Raw genomic sequence first — 20,408 nt, forward strand, 5'->3', positions numbered from 1 at the left:
TTTGAAATCCTGAAACCAACATTTATTTCATTTTTTAAACTTCATTTAAAATACAAAATATTTTGCAATATTATATGGTCGAGTAAACCCTTTTGACAGCCATTCATGCTTCTCATGTAGCTTCAACATTAACCAGAATGTCATATTATATCATATCATATCATATACTGTGTATCCTACTGTACGTTCACCAGTAACTGGAACATCGCTTCCAAGGTATTCACACTCACATTTGCCAGTCCCCCTATGTATCCATGCCGGCTGTCCTTTCATATGCTCCCAATTAGATTTTTTTGTTGCAATTTTTTTATTTATTTTTTTTCCTAAACGCACACTCTCAAAAGGACAGGTCAGTTTGTTTGTTTTTTCATTTAGTTTAGGACAATCGTTCTCCAGCATGCTGCATATGTTGTCCTAAATTAGATGAATATGGAAAGAGAATTTAAACGGTGTGTGTGTTTTTATAAAAAATATGGAAAATGTGCATGAACTGTCAGGGACAGAAACAATACAAGGTGACACAAGAGCTCAGTCACAAGTTAAATAATCTCCTTTGATGCCCGGTAGGCTGAAACATTTGACCTAGTGAATCCATCTGACAAAAATAAAATAATTCCACATCAAATGAGAGTGAAAACAGTAAATAGTCTCATCTCACACGCCATTTTGCAACCCCCCTACCCATAATGCGACGGGGGTCGACAGAGGTCAAGCTCCCACCTCCAGCCTCAACACATCTGCGCTCAGCTCAATCCATTATTTACAAAAATACAACAAAAATATCTACACGTGGAAAGCAGACACATCGCAACCTAAAAACTTGATGCAAGTCATGATAAAACATGGAAATTGATATTAAAGTCTTGTGTTTCCCGCTGAGTAGGAGCAGACTGCTTGACACATGTCAGAATTATAGACTGTTGTCAATGGAAATACAAAGTAATACATCACGCACGCCATTACACAGTAGCATGCATGTGCTGCACACACACACACACACACATTCATGCACCCAAACATTCACACATAAGCTTCATTCATTTACAGTAATATAAAACTCACTGAGTGCTGCACTCAGAACAAGACAACGTACACATATAGTAGGTTAAATGCATAAACCAAAGTCACCAGTGTGTTTACTACTTGCAGTGAAACAAGCAATATTTTCATTCACATAAACACTCTCCACATTCAGTATCACACCACCCAATTTTCGGACCCCTTCGCTTCACTGAGAGCTACCAGTAAGACTATAGTGTCTGGTTCCCATTGGCAGTTACCTGGTGAGCAGGTTGGCAGTAGTTCGGTGCTGCAAAGCAGCAGCTCCTCCTCGGGATGAACAAGTCAGGAGGAGGATGCTTGAAATGAATACATGACCTCAGGTTTCCTACACGTTTTAATATTCCACATATTTCCTGTGTAACGGTTTTAGCTGGATGTTAGCTGGTGTGTTCACCACATGAACTGATGGAAGCTGGGTAACATGATTGTCAACAAGGCCATAACAATCTATAGCTGGGGCCGGTCTCACAAAAACAGATCAGTAAGAATTTGTTGTAATAATAATCATCAACTGCTCTGACGCAATTGAATAATGAATGCATTATTCATTCCACCACACGGTCACAACCTGGTGGTGGTAAACTTCCTCTAGTCACAGCTGCCCTGGGACAGATTGACAGAAAAGTGGCCTCTTCGACCACTCGCAATCATACACCAGTGGAGTTCACACTGGGAGCAAGGTGGGTTAAGTGTCTTGCCCAAGGATGCAACGGACAGACGAGGGATAAGGCAGGATCGACAGCCGCTATACCCCGTGAGCCCGCTGCCACCTCTGTACTCTTTGAATCTCGGTAAACCAAATGTTCTGAAAAGATGGAAGTGACATCTGATACCATAACCATCTTGGCCTTCCTGACTGCACTTAATCACAAATGGGCTGGGTCGGATGTGAAGCTGATGTTGGCAGCTGAAGTCTATGCAGACAGTTAGCATCTGTAAGGCCCACACTTTTAAATATGCATAACCTCCAGCCTTAAAACCATTAGAATGAGTGGCTTATATTAAAAAAATAAATAAATAATTCTTCATTTTCGTGTCTTTGTGAAACCAGCCCCAGAAAATGAGTCCTCACCACTAATGCCATTGTAGAACTGAAAACAGTTTTTAGCTAACAGTTTATGTAGGAACCCTGGACCTAACAATTGAGACTCAAAGAAGCTATGTGAAATTAATGAGCCTACATACTTACAAGACTCCACAAAATCCTCATCACTAGCTGAACCCTGATGTACATTATTGGGGAATGTTAAATGTAATGCTCACATAGCTTTTAAAGCCGTCATTGGAGTGATGTCAGGTGGTATTCTGTATATAATGTATTCATGGACAATTTGAACTGCACTGAACCCAGGTCTGTCTTGTGTATGAAGAGGGATGGTCACTGTTCTCTACAAAGGCACTAGAAACTGTGCTGAGAGCTTCTTGATCATTAACATGTAAATATCTGGAAACTACCGAGTGTACTCTCAGTAAACCTCTACATGTGACATACAGATTTCTGCCATTAGCAGATCCACGAGTGGAAATGCTATTGGGAACAATGTTGGGTTTGCATTTATACTATGATCACCCAGAACAAAAAGGCTTGCACAGTGGCCACAACTCAGGGTGGAAGCACTTAACAATGACACCGAATCAATCACGCCTCCCGTGTGTTCAGTTAGTGTTCAGTGACATGAAGCATACGCTTGAAAGAAAGGGAAGCAAAACATGAGGCTAAAGGCAGGCCGACTAGAATTGAGTGTGGGAGTTCTGGCCGGTGTGAGAAGGAGTGACCGAGTTCAACACATTTCTAGCCAGGCCCCCAGTGACAACAAATGGACATACCTGGTGTTCTATCTCCTATGTAAAAGACAAATGAAACATATCCTAGCTTCTACTTTGAGTCACACGAGTGTCCACCAGGACAACGCCGCCATTTTGTCTATATAGTCACACTTCGTTTAACACTTTTTGAAAACGATAAAAAGCATACCCAGCTGCCTGCAGGTGTGCACCACATACAGTTTCGACAGGCAGCTTACTTTTGCTTACACTGGGTGGTGAAACGCTCAACAGAATCTTGATTTACTTCATGCATTGGTTTACAAATGGGATTCGCATATGCCTGCCTGTGGGTCATGTCCTGTGCTAAGATAAAATATATATATTTAGATATTTAGCGTGTTTGCAAAGGAGATCAAATGGCACGAACACACACACTTGGCCACGCTCGCGCTCAGTGGTTAAACCCTTTTCTCTGGTACATTCCATCTGCTTTTCTATATTGCTTTCCTCGTCTCACACTTTTGTGTCATGGTCATGATGGGGGGTGTTGGTCGTTGCCATGGTGAGTGTGTGTTCCTAGGTTCAGAGGTCACGGTGTGATTGCGGGGTGGCGGGGTGTGGAGATGAGGACGTGTCCGGAGTCTTGGTGACAGGTAGCCATGGGCGCCACCACAGTGACAGCCACCACGGGGTAAAACTAGGTGTCACCTTCGCAACTGTTACCACAGAGACGATCTCCATGGTCACATTTGCCAGGGTGACAGGGAGCGGCTGTAGCAACCGTTGTTAGACAAACGAGTTCATGGCGTTGACCGGCGACGGGGCCTCTGAACTCTCGTTGCCTTCGTGCGTGTCTTTCTCTTTCTTGCCGCTGTACTGGCCGATGAAGGAGCCGTCCTCGTTGAACTGTCCGTCCCCGCCCTCCCCGTAGTCCACCAGGCTGTCGTCGCTCTCATCGCGGCGCACCGTCCCATTGGACGGCGTCCGGCTGCCTTTCAGCGGCTTGTGGTCCTCTGTGTCACTGTGGGGAAATAGGAAGGTGCAGGAGGGAATGTGAAATATAGTTCATGCATTTTGTGGAGGTTTATCTGCAGTTGTCAAAAACCCCACTGCCCACGCAGGACAGGCCCTTCAAGCATTTTACAAATAAGCAACCTGGCTTTTCCACTGCACAAATATAACTTGCCAAACAGACAGTATCATGGCAGCATATCATTAAATCTGTTTTGGAAGCTACACCGGAATTTGTTTTTAGCTCAAGTGCACCACAAATATAGAAACATTCGCTCACTAGTAATGCACAAAAACAAAGGACAGTCTGGTACACTGTCCTCCATGCTACCGTACGTGTACAGTGGAGCAGCTCAGCTACATATATAGTATTAGCTGTAAGTGTTAGTGCTGTTGTGGTTTTCAGCCTGGGTGCAATGCTAAAGAGGAGTTTGCAAATGCGTGCCTTTCAATCCGTCACATGTACCTGCACAAGAGTGCACTGTCTGAAATATTTCAGTCAATATGCTTTCAGTTTACATGCAGTATTCAAAAATGCAAATGCTTCCCAAAACCATCGCCATTTATGTTCTGTTTACATTCGTTGTAATGCTTTATTTATCTAAAAACGCTGTATTCTATTCCATACTATGTTACAGTTAGGACTTAATCTATGGAATTATTACTTCGTGATCAAATAATTAAATGAGTCAGTAAAAGAGTTAATGTTTGATGATATATTTTAGTGGTAACACCGTAACTGTACAGTAGTTACAGTGTTGACTATGTCTCAGAAGTGAGTATAGTGACATAGTTGACCAGATGCGTTTCATCTTTGCCTCTGCCAGAAACAACTCATTTTTGTGTAAATAGCATGCTGGTTTTACCACATGTTGTCTTACCTCTCCATTGACCTAAAGCCCCCCCAAAAAAAGATAAAAATGGAGGGACATGTGAAAAGCAGTTTATAAGGTCTACTTTCTGATTATTTCAGTTTTGCAAGACAAGACAAGATGGAGACATTTAAAGGACAATGACATTCAGAATAACAGCTGTAAAATTAGACCATTTAACATTAGTGAAAACTTTAGATTTATAAGTAACTGTAACCTTGAGGTTGAAATTAAAATCAGTTAGTATAAATCAGTTAGTATATGATTTACTTGACTGGACATGAGACATGTTACAAATATAGTCTTGCCTCTATGGAGTGTTTGGTAATGGAGTCTGTTGGGGAGAGTGTCTCTGCAGCGTGGTAAAATGTTCTACATACAAACACCAAAGTCAGGACACAATAAATGAACGAAAGAAAGAAGAAGAAAAAAAAAACAAACAAAAAAATAATGTCTCATACACTGATGTCTGCTGTGACTCCATCTCGGCCATATGTTACGCTGGCCTTTCTCAGTAAATCTCTCACCTGTACTCTCCAAATGTCCCATCGTCCTCTTTCATTGGCTGGATCTCGGGGTCTTGGTGAGCATCTTCTTTCTCTTTCACTGTTGACAACACAGCATACAGTTTGTTTTTCAATTTCCATCCTAGTAAGTGGGTAGGGATCCCAGCATGTATATAAAAGATGGATGTAGTCAGGTCAGTGCTTGTAGCTAAGTCGCTTAAAGTACAATAATATCACTGATGGTCACACGGGCGGCTCCAAAAATGTTGTCAATGTCTCTTGTGGAAGTCAACAAATTTGGGCACTTCAACTAAAGGTAGCTTGGTGGAACCTAAACTACGCCAGCTAGAACCAAATGCCTATTGGATCCTAATGGGATCCATGAGGCCATGACCATGATGTCAAAATCTGCTAAATTTCCATAGAAACTCATACATAATATGGTTCATTGATCTGATTGATATGTGTAATATAATATTTGATGCAGCAGGTTAGGAAGGCGCTGCTGCAGCCAAAATGTGATGCTTGTCAAAAGGACGATTCTGTCTGAATCGACAGAGCTGGTGCAGAGTTGAGAACTAAAACTGGTCTCTGTGGGTTGAAAAGCTTTAGGAGGTACACTTTGAGAGTTTCCTGACACATCTGCTCAAGAGCATAGTATTTATAGCTCTTCTCAAGTGCTCTTCCAAATATGGCCACACTTGGCTCCAATAATGCTGTACACAAGGTTTCAAAAAGACAGTCCGCCAACGGTTGACGTCACTGTGGCTCTGGCCATCTTTTATTTACACCCCACGGCTTGACGCACAATACCTACGGTCGGTGTGTGCTTTACCTGGGTATTTGCCACCCTTGTTTCTCTTGATGAAGCACACTATGAGAAGCACCAAGATGAGGAGGGCAATGGCGCACATCAGTCCAATAAACCAGCCCTGGGTGGCGATGTCAACCTGCCTGCTGGGTACAGCTGAACACAGAAAAGGAGGGAAGGGATGAAAAACCAGAGTGTGAGCATAACTGCCAGTCCAGATTTAAATCCAGTCTGCTATATCCAGTCTTTTCATGCTGACACAGGGATTAACTGAGGCCGTACACACCGAAATGGGGATTTTAAAATGGGTTAATATGCAATGATTATTAAAGACGACAAGAAGAAAAGAAAGACGAACACAGCAGTACAACGGTGGACCTTTTAGGGATGAGTTTAAGCGGCAACTGATGACAACTTCAAACATGCTTGTACACGAACTAGGTAACCAGTCAGCGTACATTCAAGACAAGAATGTAACACTGTACATCTGATGATGGGCAGACAAAACGAAATACAGAGGCCATCTATTCTGAGGCATGCCGCCTCACCTGGAACTGCAACCAGCACCTCGTCTGTGCTGTGAACTGTCGAGTCAGCCGCGTCTCTAGCTACCACGCGCACCCTATAGGACGTCCCTGGCTTTAAACCTTTAATCATATGCGAGTGCGAACCGTTTACCAACTCCTTTTTCCAGTCTTCTTTACCTAGAACAAGTGCAGCGAGTGGAGAGGAAATAAATTTAAGGATCCTTTGAGGGACAATAATGAATGAAAATGAGGATATTTTGATTCAGCGTATTCAATTCTAGACAGTCAAGGCATGCACGTGTGTTTGAAATGCAAATACAAAGGAGAAGCCTTACTGTTTTCTACAATATATTCCACATATACATTCTTATGGTGTCCAAAGTATTCCCAACTGATCACTGCACCCTCTTCTGATACAGACGTGTTAACTGTGCCAAACACAGGGCCTACAGGAGGCGCTAAGCACACAGAAAAAAAATACATATATATTGTTTTTTTATTCAGGATTCATTAACTGTATCAATTTTACAAAGTCAAGTTCTTCACCTTAATAATCACTAAGTATTTATAGAGATACTGTCGGAATATATCCCCAGAACATTTCCATGACAGTGTGTTTCATAATAAAACAAGTGTTCTATTCATCACATTTTGGTTAAAACTATTTATGCCTGGAAACGTCCACCAAATGAGAAAAAAATTACAAACTGCTTTTCCCCACCAGTCAGAAATGCCATCAGCTCAACATAGAAAACAGGTCATTTAGTTGCTGCAAAAAATGTCCATCTCAGTGAAGACCTTCATTCACGTTGAAGAATTATTTGAGTAAAAGAACACAGATTGATCCACGTGTTGTTTTTTTTGTTGTTGTTTCTTTCTGAGACTGACGATGTTTGCAGCAATAATTTTCATAGTTATTTGGGGAGGAAGTGAAGGACACGGGGAGTGCTTGTACCCTTGTGAAACGGGGAATGCAGAGACTGAGTGATGGGGGGAGTTGGGTGAGAGGGCTCTGTGGGGCCTGAAAGGACACGGAAAGAGTGAGACAACACACAAACGCACCACAATCGAAAGCATTCAGCACTGATGCGGACCTCTCAGTCTTGAGACTCGGAATTAAATTAAGCAAGTGGTTCAGCATGAAACCCAAACAAACGGGCAGCTGCGGCATGCATATTTGACTACAAAAAAAAAAATAATTACTTCATTCATAAACACAATCGGTTTATAGCGTCGGCAGAGGAATAAAATGTGTTAGCACTAGAAGGGAACAAATGCATTCATAAGCATCATGCAAAGGAGTTCTAATGAAACTATTAATTTGAAGGTTCAAAAAGAAGCACATTCTAATGCATAAAAAAAATCCTACATTTTACACTAAATGCAGCCTATTCTTTGAGAATAGGACACAAGCTCAGCTGCTTGCAGATGCCATGGAAGTCACACTAACCAGGGAGTTTTGCAGATAAGACAAACTAAAACGTGCATAAATGCTACATCTATGCTAAGGTCGGTTTTGGCTTCTCATTTCTGCTGCTATAATGAATAATTGTCATGCAGATGCTTCCATGGCAAACCTGGGTTACCTTTGCCCGCCTCTACAGTGGGCTGAATATGAACTTCAGGGAGAAGAGAAAAAGAAAGAGATAAAAGGGGTGTAAGACGTGGAGGGAGGAATGCAATGGAAATTTGTAATTTCTACAAGAACCCCTTAGATTTCTGACAGCACGGTCACTTTGACCCCCGTTATGGTTGCTTCAAGACTTCAAGCTTTTTTTCCACGCATGTGTTAAATGGTGCATTTATGGACACAGCAACTCACCTGTGTCCATGGCTGTGAAAGCCTCTTGTACAATGATGGGTCCAGAGCCCTTGATTGTCCTTGCACTTAAATTAAACCTGTAGAGCATGCTCGCGTTCAGGTTGCCCAGGGTAGTGGTGGTCTCATTGGCTTGAAAGGTCATAACCTTGACTGGTCCCAGTTCACTGGTAGTGTTGACTGTAAAGACAGTGAAGGGGTCAGAGAGTTAGGAATGCATGACATAGCTTTCCCATTGCCAAAATGTTGCATAATTCTGCCGCAGTCCACATCCTACCTGGTTGGTATTTGAGTGTGTAACCAGCAAGGCGGCCATTGTTGTTCAGTGGCGGGCCCCATTCCAGAGTGAGAGTGTCCAAACTAGGGTTGACCGCGTTGAGAAAAGAAGGAGGCCCCGGTACTGAGGACAATAGCAAAAACACCATCATGGTCTGTTGCATGCTAGGGCTTTCGTGTGATCAGGCATTTAAAATCCTGTGAATAGTGAATTTAATCGTGATCCGTGGAGAGATACACAGAACTGGACGATTGTTTTTGATCTATTCAATGTAATTCTCCATGAAATTTCAACAAACAGAGTTGTTGTGTTTCCAGTTGCTAAGACATTACAAGTTGGTTGCAAGGATGTAGCTGCATGTTTGTGAGGGTGTTGCTATGGTGTATCTTCTGGCACCAGAGGTCATAGGGGTGCTAATAGTGCTAGCAGTATACACCAGAACAGCAGCACATCATCCAGAGTATCTTCTCATCAACATGCCTCTATGTAGGGGAAAGCAGTTCTGTGTACATACATCTATACCGCTGTACTGCTTTTCTACCTAATGGTACTCAAAGCGCTTTTACAGGCACAGACACATCCACCCATTTGCTCACACACATTCACACACCACGGGGAGCAACTGGGGGTTCAGTATCTTGCTCAAGGACACTCCGGCATATGGCACATTCTGGGGGTCAATCCGCTAACCCTTCGGTTTGTGGAGAAACTACCTACTGAGCCACAGTGACTCATTTTTGGAACAGGCCACCTTATCCTCTTACTTTAACTTAGCTCATAAGGGCGCAAAAATAAACCATTTTTACTTTTTAAGAATTTGATTATAACATCTGTAGCATTAGGTCCGTAGGCCCTGTTGCAAAACCACCTCTTCTTTGCTGTACTGAATCAAGGTAGCTAATCAATGTACAAGAATCCATAGCAAATGGATGATTACACTGCCACTCCATCTGTTTTTACCTGACCGTTTGCTTACGTATAACGTTCCAGGAAATCTGCCTCATATGTCAACCAACTATATCAGTCGCTCCCTTAGGTCAACACAGTTGGCCATAGTAGCTATAACATGCTAAGTCTGTTTTCAGAGCTAGCACCATTGCTACCTAACATATAGATATTTCATTCGTAACTTGTCACTGAGAAACTTGAGGTTAAAAATAGATGTCTGGGTAGGACACAACTTTAGGGGACTTCTCAGTGTAACTACATTGATCAGGCATAATATTATGACCACCTCCCTTCCTAATATTGTGTAGGTCTCCCTTGCAACATGAGTTTTCTGAGGGCGTGCTCTGGTGTCTGATAGTGGGGGTGAAGGGCCTTTGGGTCCTGTGGGTTGAGGTGAGGGGCCTCTGTGGATCAGGCTTGTTCCAGTGAATTCCACAGATACTCCATCAGTTTGAGATCTAGTGAATTTGGAGGCCAGGTCAACACCTTGCGCTGTTTTTCATGATTTTTGAGTTGTTCCAAAACCATCTGTGTGTGTGTGTCTCCTTGATGGCTGCTGTCATCAAGGAGTGTCATTGTTATGAGGTACCTGGTCTGGTGTAGGTGGGTGGTACATGTCTAAGTAACATCCACACAAATGCCAGGTCCAAAAGCAGAACATTTAATTGTCACAAAATGGCCAATGTGACTTACTTCACCTGTCAGTGGTTTTAATGTTATGCCTGATCAGTGTACATTCAAAGTGTATGATGTTTTCTGGTTGTGTGTGAGAGTGTGACTGTTCTTTAATTTTTTAAAGAAAAGGGTGAGGATCATGATTTATTGCATGTTTGATAAAAAACTGTCAGGAAAATAACTGCACACAAGCCATTTTCTGATAAATTAAAATCATAACTTTAGATGAGCTTCATCCCTACACACCTCCCTCAGGTGTCTCAAATGTCTTGCCGGGGCTGGGAGGCCCCTCTCCTTTGTTATTGAGGACTCTGATGAAGAGGTTGTAGACGCTATAGGGCTGGAGGCCTGGCAGGCGTCCCTCGCTACGGTTCCCACTGAAAGACAAAACGTTCTCCTCCAGTTGATGTGCCTCTTGCTCCTCCTCGTGCAAGCCACGCTTGCGATAGTAGTAAACCTGGAGGAGACGCACCAGTTTAGTCTGATATAAAGTACGTTTCTTTTCCCCAACACATAGTACCACAGAGTACAGATCCAGAAGAGAGACATTTCATGAAGATGGTTCAGAGGAGCTTGGCACAAGCTAAAATGAAAAGGCCTTAGATGCATATTAATAATCTCAGCATGCAAACCCAAGTACCCAATTATTTCACAATGAGGAACTCTTAAATAGGTCACATGTTGAGTACAACTTTTTATGTAAAAATGACACATTTAACACATGATTGTGTTCAGAGGAAGTAATGAAGTACTCCTACAATGCTTGTCTGCCCTTCTTTCAGCGTTTCTCTCATTTCTATCAATAAAAATGCTAATGTGCTTGCTAAAACTTCTGTTTTTCTCTCCTTCAAATATGACTATACGTGCTCCCATTTCAACATAACTTGGGAAGCCCCCGTGCAGCAAATATAACCTTAATAGAAACGCATTTGTATATTTGAGGTTGGTTTGTGGATTCTAACGTTGTTGGGCTGAGGGGGCCAACGCCAGAGTGACGGTGTTGCATCTGATTTCTTTGAAGCTTAGCGCAAACGTTTGAAGTTACGTTAACCAAAGTTGTCAAAGTTGCTTTTTGAAAGACAGAGCTTCCCACATACAGAAACATTCTAAGAGATTTTTAGGTAGGGTCATCTGCACAACGCACAAACATGACAACTCAACACCACGAATGAACTTCTCAACAGACAAACACATTCTACCTTTCAGAACAGACTTTACAAAGTGAGCGACCACACAGCCTTTATATATACACGAACACGTGTCAAAATGGCCGACCCTTGGCCACTGAGGAGCTGCCACCTCGTGGGCACACCCCTGAGGAGGCGGACAAAACGAACTGGGTATTTTCTATTTTGACACAGTGTATTCTTTCATCTGGGCCAAAAAAATTGAGTTTTGTTCATTTGCATTCCCAGTATTGAGTGCTTGTTTGTTATCGGTTGTTTTTATGGTTACCGTTAACGCTTTGAGCTTTTATTCTGACTTTTTATTCTGGAGCCGATGGGCTGGCGTTGTGTGTCGCCTTCCCATTGGATAATGAGTCGGCCATTTTGAGGTGTGGCTGTCTGTATATATAGGCCGTGTGTTTGCTCATTCCGTAAAATGTGTTGAGAAGTTAATTTGTGGTGTTAATTTGTCGTGTGTGCCAGAATGTTTCCATATGTGTCAAGCTCTCTCTTTATGTACAGACAGTGTTTTGCTTAAGTGTGTAAAAAATATCTGAGGGGAATCATGTGGTGAATTGAGGGATTCACCGTATTATTTATTGAAAACATCAGCTGGTGTTGCTAGGTTATTGGAGACATTTAGGGTCTTGCTGTATCTGCACTAGTTAAAATATTACTCAAACATTTATTTGACAAGCAAGGCATCATCAGTCCTTTCACGACCTACAACCATGACAGTGTTACCTTGTACCCCTGAAGTTTTCCTTGAACCGAGGGCAAAGATACTGGCTCCCAGTGCACCTCTGCGAGTGTGCCGTTGTGAACTGTGACGTGCACGTTATCAGGAGCAGACAAAGGCACTGCCGAGGAAAAAAATAAATAATCAACATGGTGTTAAAGTTATAGAAACAATGCGTGAAATAGATAAGCTCCAAATAAAGGTCCACTCACAGCCCTCTCCAGAGAAGCCAGTCACCGGTTCAGGTTCAGGGCCACTGCCGTAATCATTCAGGGCCTGAACTTTAATTTCATAGGGCACGTAAATCGGAGTTCCAGACACGATGAAGTGAGAAACGTTGGCCACTTTCTGGGACGACCAGCCCTCGTCTGCGTCCTTCTGTTTCCACTGCACTCTATACTCCAGACCGGGACCGTTAGATTGGAATCCTGTCAATGGCTGCAAACAGTCATTTTAGTTAGTTCATTGCTTAAAAATAAAAGTGGAATGTGACTTAACTACGCTGCACTACATTACTTTAATATCAGTGCAATGCACCAAGGCACTGGACAAACAGTATATTTTATTTATGTACTAAACTGAAGCTTGCAGCAATCAGAAATCTATCAAAGTGATCTTACTGTCCAGGAGATGACCAAGTTGCCAGGCTCTGTTCCCACTGCCTGGACATCTGATGGATTTACATCAGGAGCTGGGAAAAACAAAACAAAATATTCTCTTAGTATTTTAGTAGTTTTCAACTGTAACTTATTCTATTTTTATTGTGGGAAGCAACTATGTTGGTCACCTGCAGGGTTGGTTCTGTACTGGTGTGAGGGCTGGCTGGGCTGGCTGTAGCCCACCTGATTCATGGCCAGCACTCTGAAAGAGTAATAGACGTACGGAGAGAGGTGTAACTGCACTGTGGTGCTCGTGCCAGGAACTTCGGTCAGGTTGTTCCAAACTCGTGGCTCGTGGAGCAGATCCTCGTATTGGATCAAAAACTCTGGGGGAGGTAAAAGATGTGGGAGATCAGGGATTTGAACCGGACATATTTCATTTTTTTTTTTTTTATTATTTTTCTTTAATAACCACTATTAATTTAAAGCCAGCACCATGAACAACTATCAAACCCTGTCCATCTCCATCTGAAGGCTCTGACTTGGAAATTTTAAATGTGACAATTTGTTTTTGGTGTCGCAGAAGCACAATCAGCCAACATCTACGCGAATCTCGTACTTTGTGTGGGACTGTTGTGTTCATCTCCAGGAGTCCAAGTGAGCTGGACGCTCCTTTCCGCCTGATCAGTCAGCTCCAGATCGGTCGGAGGGTCAGGTTGCTCTGCAAACACAAAGAGGAGCTCAGGGCCGCATAATTTATTTTATTTTTATTTTTACACCTCAGTCAGTTGTCGCTACTGTTTTATCTCAACAAAATTATTTTGATCTTAACACTGACTTAAATATTTCTACTATGAAAATACTCAAAGCAGACTGTAAGAGGACATGACAAATGATAATTTTGAAATTTATGTAATGAAAAATTAAATATTAAAAGACTTATATGAAGAAATTCCTTTGAAATTAAAAAAAAATAAATATACTTTTTGAGAAAAGTGTATTCCCTTTGCTGGATTTTTTTATTTTAATTTTTTAACCCTTATTTTTAATAAACATTTTAAGCACCCCACACAGGTAATATGACTTCAGCTTGATTAGACCTCTGATGGTTAAAGTGGAGCAAGCTGCAGAGCCACGTTCAGGTCTAATCAGACAAGTGAAGACACCTATAAGAAAGCACCTTCAAGTGAACCGTTAAAAACAAAGATTCAGTCGATATTTAACAAGACCAAATGAATAAATGACACAATATGGAAACGAAAATGCATAAAATAAATGCTCAAACCAAAAATGGAAGGTTTTACAAACGGAACCGATGACCGAGTGAAGAAAATTAAAGTTACAAAATGCTACACTGCCATCTTTGTTTTTTTACCGTAGACAATGGCTGGAGTAGGAGTCGCCTCTGACAGCAAGCGAGAAGGAAGAGCAGAGCGCAAGAAGAAGTTTAGGTGTTAGCGACACACATTTTAGAAACTGCAGAAAAACTAAATCTCTACGGTAACATGAATTTAAGACTATATCTGCAGCATGATGTTAGTAAAAATACTCCCTCAGTGCATCTGGAGGATGAGAACAGGGTTTAGAATCTGAAGCAGGACACAAAAAGACTCCAGAAGTTTGTCAGTCCAGTGATTAATTAACTCCTATGTGGCGTTAACTGTTAAAAGGATGTCGACATGACAATACCGTGAACTTACCAACAATGCTCAGCACAGCACTGGCTGAGTCTTGATCAAGAGTTGTGTTCACGATGCAGGTGTAAGTGCCCTCATCTTTATCCGTCACATCTTTGATGGTCAGGCCGTCCTTGGTCACCTTGAACCTGAGAGTATTAGCAAAAAAGAGGACGTTACTTAATTCCCAACAGGCCGAAGCTTTATTAAATCAACCAAATCTTGATGACTTTTGTACCTCTTGTCGTCTGGCAGTTCTCTATTGTCCTTGAGCCAGGTCATGGTGGGAACCAGGGAAGAGTCATGTTTGACTGTGCACTCAAACCCAGTGCTCATTCCTTTCTGCACCTCCCTGTACTCTGGCTGCTTTATGATACGAGTAGGCTCTGAGAAGACAAAGGAAAAAATGATTTATTTTGAGGATTTGGTGTGTTCCTGTATTATGTTTAGAAAGGATACAAAGATAAAGTGTTGCGTTTTTATTCCACAAAGTCACTCATTACGTGAATTTGCACGATCATCAAGTTTCCTTCGATCGACCTAAAGTGACTACTTTTGTTGTCATGTTTGCTCACAGTTTAACTTCATGGAGAACTAATTATTTAGACATTAAGGGAATACATTATAAGCACTAAACTGCCAGAATTTCTCTCACTATCTGAGTTGTTACCAGACCATACTGACCTTTAACCCGCAGGTAGACGTGGTTCTCCTTGATCCCGAGGTTGTTGGTTGCAATGCAAGTGTACTTTCCGCTATTTAGTGGCTGGGCCACAAGGATTTCCAGTGTGCCGTTCTCATGGATCACATATGAGTCATCATTGTTAATGCTGGTGTGGCTGTCTTTGAACCTGCACATGTACCGCAAACAAGTTCTAGGTAGAGTACATTTTAGCTTTGAAAGAAATGTGTAGGTGGAAACTTTACACTTCTGCAATATGAATCTATATGTAAAATCATTTTTAAAATCTTGTTGAACCTCAATTGGACTTACCACGTGATGGTTGGTATTGGTGAACCAAAGGAGGCACAGTGAAGTAATGCAGGGTTGTTAGAGATGACCTGGTACTCGTAGTTGGATGGAGTTAGAACCCTTGGTGGTTCGGCTAATGGGAAGAAAAAAAAAACATGTAAATCTCCACTTGATGTGTCCAGTCGTTCAAAAAATTGGACTGAATGCCCAAAGCTAAACGGGTATAATAAAATAAATTTGTGTGTGGTAGCTGATAAAATATGCTTTAACTCACCAAGAACGCTGACAAATGCATTGGCCATCAAGTAGCCGAACTCATTGGATGCATTACATTGATAGACGGCACTGGATCCTGACTGCACATTGCTGAAGATCACGGTGTCGCTGTCCACCTTGCGGCTGATATCCATTGGAGCATCTAGCACAGAACCAGACACCGAATCACAGTCAAAGACAAATTTCAGTGGGCTCAATAGCGCAGTGTAGACCTTTCAATGTAAGCCTCTTGTACTCAGTAGAGCCTATTCAGTCCCAAGCTGAACACCATTTATAAAGTATGCACCTATTTTACTCACTTGCTAAGGGAGCTCCGTTGATAAACCACTCAATCTGAGGTTTGGGTTCTCCACCTACTCGACAGGTCAACATTCCCGTTTCATTTGGAGCGAGGATCAGGTTCCTGGGAGCGCTGATCCAAAAGGGAGCGGCTAGGAAAAGTGAAAGAGAGAAAATGCACAGATTCTTAAAAATGAGTAAAAACAAACTTTGTTTAGCAACATTTCTATCGTCGACTCTTTTCATTCCAGCTCGGCTCAGTCACCACAAAGCACTATGCATGGTGGGTGCATTTATATATAGCAACATCATCATGCAGAAACCTATGCCAGGTTCTGTGGGAAAACCTTTTCAGAAAGTTGTATGGAAAAGAGCAGTGTGAAGCTAAAACATACGTTTTTTTTTTTCTTTTTCAAATTCTTGAATGATTATAAAAAGTTAAAAAAAAAAAAAAAACAATATAGAGCTGAAGAAATACCCTTAACACACAAATGAAATCTCAAAAATGAAAGCACTCCACAGTGCGTCGCTAGAGTGGTTGGTTCAAACAGAGGAATAAAATATTTGAATACTGTACCCGGGCTAATCTGCATACCTTTGACAGTGACCTTGATGATGTGGTGTGCACTGCCTAGGCTGTTCGAGGCTGTACAGCGGTAGTCGCCGGCGTCGGCTTCGCTCACATCAGAAATCTTGAGCAGTTTCTGGAAGTTGTTGATGGACGTCCTGCTGCTCGGCAGCTCACCCCCTTCCTTCTGCCAGGTGATATCTGGAGTGGGCCTAGCATTGAAACCATGTCAAACACAAAACACGATCTTTCTTTTTTTTCTTATTCTTGCAACTCTTACATTTCATAACCCTTAAAATTAGATGAATGCTAACTTACAAGCCCTCAGCGATGCATTCTAGATTCAGAGTGTCCCCCCTCAGGACCATCTTGGTGCTGGTGGCGCCAAGGGGCGTCATAAAACCAGGTGGACGCTCCCCCTCTGGATTGCCTGAAAGCGAGAGGGATGCAAGAGTGAATCAGCACCAGACCAAAACATTGTACAAAGGAGCACTTTAGGATGCATTCTTGTGGAGGACAAAGGTGCAGCATTGTCACATTGTGGATGAAAAGTGATCTGTCAAAGAGGATAGAGGGGCTAGAAAACGAGCGATGACCCAGGACGGTGCAAAATAATTATGTTTTTGCCTCAATGCATACAGTATGAGCAGTATCTGAGAGAATATGAGCAAGAGGAATCTGTTTGTTGCTATGGCAACGCAGGGGTTATGTGCAGAAAAGGACCCCCACAACACACACACAAACACACACACACACACACACACACACACACACACAAATGCACATCCATCAAAAGATCGTCATTGAAGCATCTAGATTTCATTTATTGCTTTGATCAAAAGCTGCACTTCAATATGTGAAAGACATATTAAAACAATTAAAATAATGTGTATTCATTTTAGAATATGCAATTTTAAATTCAGTTAGTTGATGGAAAATTAAAAATTTTTTTTAGGATGGTGTATGAGAGACCTCGGGTGGAGTTCATGTTAATGTAACCACAGAGGAAGGGGCCGAGGACAAGTTAAAGGGGATTTTAACATGGTTGGGTCAGGGCTGGGTTTACACTGAAGGGGCTGAACGGAAATAGCCGGCAGCACTCATCGCTATAGAGATCAGTGACATTGTATAAAGCAGCCAGAGTCTCATTCATTGTTTTCACTGTAATATAACAGAAAAGCATAAGCATGCAAGACTAGGAAAAATATATCCGTCTGTGCACAAAAAAGCTTGAAATATATGAATTACCGTAACTCCCTGATGAACACAATTCAAGTTGTGCTTTCTGGGAAAAAAAAGCTGCCATTACGGTAATAATGTCGCACCGCTGCTGTCGGCTGGAGGTCGCTGAGCAATGAGCGCGGAGCCCCAGCGAGAGAGATGTTTGGAGGAATTTGTTGGTAAAAACTAAGTTAGTTATACCCTTGAGATGTCATGAAGATCTTCCAGGCAAAAAGCACATCTTCCCCGTGTTCAGCCACACTTTAAATATCGTCAATAGCGCAAATCTGTAGACATAATGACCCTTTGGCGATATGATTTTAAAAGCCCATTCAGGGAGTTGACTTACTCTCTAGGACAGTGACTGACACAGGCTGCTTCTGCTGGATGGTCTGTGTACTGGGGAAGCGAGCAAAGCAAATGTAGTCATTCCTGGTGTCTTCTGGAAGAGTGTTGGAAATGTACAAGTCTCCGTTCAACGCCTGGGATATTCGTTTATCCTGAGTCAGCCTGCGAAAAGCTGAAGAATGGAGAGAGTGAAAACTGTTAAAATCAACAGGCAATTTGAATTTGTCTCCTTCACGGCGCCAGTATATTTACCATCAATTCAATTCAAAGGGAAAAGGATGTATACAGACACTGAATGCATTTTAAAATATGCACTTGTTTCTTTCTTTCTTTTTTTTTTTCTTCAGCATCACCATTATGCCCATGTGCAGGCACACATGCATGCAAGTGACTCACTGCTATCCATCCAGAAGATGACAGGAGGGGGCAGCCCGGCAGGTGGCCGGCACTGCAGCACGAGGGAGAACCCCATCTGCACCACAATAGCCACATTTCTCTCCTTCGACCATAAGGGGGACCCTGTGAGTCGCAAACAAATGTACTGAAAGCTTTGCAATGCATGGATGACACCGATTAATATTTGAGTTGCAGTTGAAAGAATATGAAAAAAACTGTAATACCCGGGCACAGAATGTATTGAGAATGTAATTGTGTATATAATAAGGTTCTTACTGGACTGCCTGACGACAATGTTATTAGACAAGGCAGTGCCATGCTCATTGTGAGCTATGCACTGGTACGTTCCCTCGTAGGTCTCAGACATTTCCCCTCTGATTTCAATGACCAGAGTTCCCACACCAGGCATTATTAGGACATTGGGGTCCTTCTCCACGTCAAAGTGGGTCCCATTTCTCGTCCATGAAAACCTAGGATCCACAAAAACAATGAATTTATTTAGAAGGCTAGAAAACAACTTATTTCATAGCAAGGAGTTTGGATAATTCTAACTCCTTCTGTGGCAAATCTAAGCTGCATCTTCTTCACACTTCTAGGTGTGTTTCTTAAGTGCCAGGTCTCCAAGACATCAGTTGCTATGGTGATATATATTTCCACAATGCTTCAGGTTAAATTGCCCCCACAAACTGAGCTATATTTACACAGAGGACCCACAGCGCTTAATGTAAATCCCTCATTAAGTGTTCAGGGGGATTCTCTCACCTGGGTTGAGGCTTCCCCTTGGCCTCGCAGTGGATGACGATGTTATCCCGTGGATCGAAGACGTAAAACTTCGGGGACTGTACTGTTATAGTGGGGGGTTGGGGCACTGGAGGAACCGGAGAGAGAAGCGTAGTTCAGACAATGTAAACATGCTACACTGGGCGATACCTGTATGCACTCAAGCAGGGGTTGTGCAAGCGGCATGCGGCAAACATTCACAGTCGGATTTGACAAGTTGTGGAGTTGGGAGACTCACTGCAAACAAAGACTCGACGGCTATCTCATCTCTGATCTAAGGACCCACATTGCAAGTGCTAAGCACCACTTCAAATCAAGCAAGCTGTTTCATTCAGTTAATATTTGCATGCACAGCACAAAGGTAAAAAAAACTCCATGCAAAAAATCATGGCAGCGTGTTCCAACTTACATCCTTCCAGTACTTTTGCTTTTTTTGTCCAGAGTGACATGCCATACCAAAGTAATAGAATATTGAGGAAAGGGGTTAGTTTGTGAGGTACAGGTCAAATAGTTGCACTTTCAGGTACTTTTAAGCATTCATAATACGGAGGTGAACGATCCCATCCAATATCAACAGTAAGTTAATTATTGAGGAGGACAACACTTACGATCAAGGGGCACTTCGAGCGCTGATGTCATGTGGCTCATGAAGATGAATAGCACAGCCCCGAAGCCTGGCACCCACTTCCTATTCCTGTCCATGTTTGCGTGCGTCGGTGTAAAAACTTTCCCCGGGTTCAGCTACAGAGTTGGGGATGAAGAAGTCTAGATCAACACTACTGTGAAAATAAAAACAGAATATACATCGAGTATTTTGATACATTTCAGAACCACAGTGAACCCTAAAGCACACATGCATATAGTTACCAAGGCCTAGCAAGTGACTGTAATGTGTATATAGGATTGGCTATAAAAAAGAACTATAGCTTAATAGGTGTAAATATTTGTTCTAACTATAATAGAAAGTTTACTTGGCTGCATTTTACTGTAAAGTTTACTGACATTTTCATGGCTCAGTGTGATATCTGATGTCAAGCATTGCAAGTGACTCATCTGTTGCATATCCCATCATTCTGCCAGCGTTCAGGCTTTGGCACAACGAGAAGTCAAAA

General features: G+C 42.2%; 1 protein-coding gene across 12 annotated transcripts in view; it reads right to left on the reverse strand.

Annotated features, from left to right (window-relative positions):
* Positions 1-20,408, reverse strand: part of LOC125000448 (neuronal cell adhesion molecule-like) — a 50,523-nt gene continuing 30,115 nt past the window's right edge. The window contains exons 2-32 of one of the 12 annotated variants that reach the window (XM_047576005.1): positions 19,905-20,075; positions 19,706-19,723; positions 19,279-19,384; positions 18,793-18,986; positions 18,517-18,639; positions 18,122-18,292; positions 16,870-16,981; positions 16,579-16,763; positions 16,004-16,135; positions 15,703-15,846; positions 15,450-15,561; positions 15,140-15,306; positions 14,694-14,841; positions 14,480-14,604; positions 14,155-14,184; positions 13,399-13,500; positions 12,968-13,165; positions 12,801-12,871; positions 12,393-12,618; positions 12,186-12,301; positions 10,522-10,732; positions 8,653-8,775; positions 8,379-8,555; positions 8,143-8,175; positions 7,512-7,577; positions 6,892-7,014; positions 6,578-6,733; positions 6,054-6,185; positions 5,240-5,318; positions 4,722-4,733; positions 1-3,850 (exon numbers count right to left, since the gene is read on the reverse strand). In XM_047576005.1, the coding sequence (XP_047431961.1) occupies positions 3,616-3,850; positions 4,722-4,733; positions 5,240-5,318; positions 6,054-6,185; positions 6,578-6,733; positions 6,892-7,014; positions 7,512-7,577; positions 8,143-8,175; positions 8,379-8,555; positions 8,653-8,775; positions 10,522-10,732; positions 12,186-12,301; positions 12,393-12,618; positions 12,801-12,871; positions 12,968-13,165; positions 13,399-13,500; positions 14,155-14,184; positions 14,480-14,604; positions 14,694-14,841; positions 15,140-15,306; positions 15,450-15,561; positions 15,703-15,846; positions 16,004-16,135; positions 16,579-16,763; positions 16,870-16,981; positions 18,122-18,292; positions 18,517-18,639; positions 18,793-18,986; positions 19,279-19,384; positions 19,706-19,723; positions 19,905-19,998 (3,921 nt within the window). In that variant the 5' untranslated portion in view covers positions 19,999-20,075 and the 3' untranslated portion in view covers positions 1-3,615. The remainder of the gene's footprint in view (positions 3,851-4,721; positions 4,734-5,239; positions 5,319-6,053; positions 6,186-6,577; positions 6,734-6,891; positions 7,015-7,511; positions 7,578-8,142; positions 8,176-8,378; positions 8,556-8,652; positions 8,776-10,521; positions 10,733-12,185; positions 12,302-12,392; positions 12,619-12,800; positions 12,872-12,967; positions 13,166-13,398; positions 13,501-14,154; positions 14,185-14,479; positions 14,605-14,693; positions 14,842-15,139; positions 15,307-15,449; positions 15,562-15,702; positions 15,847-16,003; positions 16,136-16,578; positions 16,764-16,869; positions 16,982-18,121; positions 18,293-18,516; positions 18,640-18,792; positions 18,987-19,278; positions 19,385-19,705; positions 19,724-19,904; positions 20,076-20,408) is intronic. The other 11 variants (XM_047576014.1, XM_047576006.1, XM_047576007.1 and 8 more) reach the window with 11 other exon arrangements.

This window comes from Mugil cephalus, chromosome 22, assembly GCF_022458985.1.
Source record: "Mugil cephalus isolate CIBA_MC_2020 chromosome 22, CIBA_Mcephalus_1.1, whole genome shotgun sequence".
Lineage (NCBI taxonomy): Eukaryota > Metazoa > Chordata > Actinopteri > Mugiliformes > Mugilidae > Mugil > Mugil cephalus.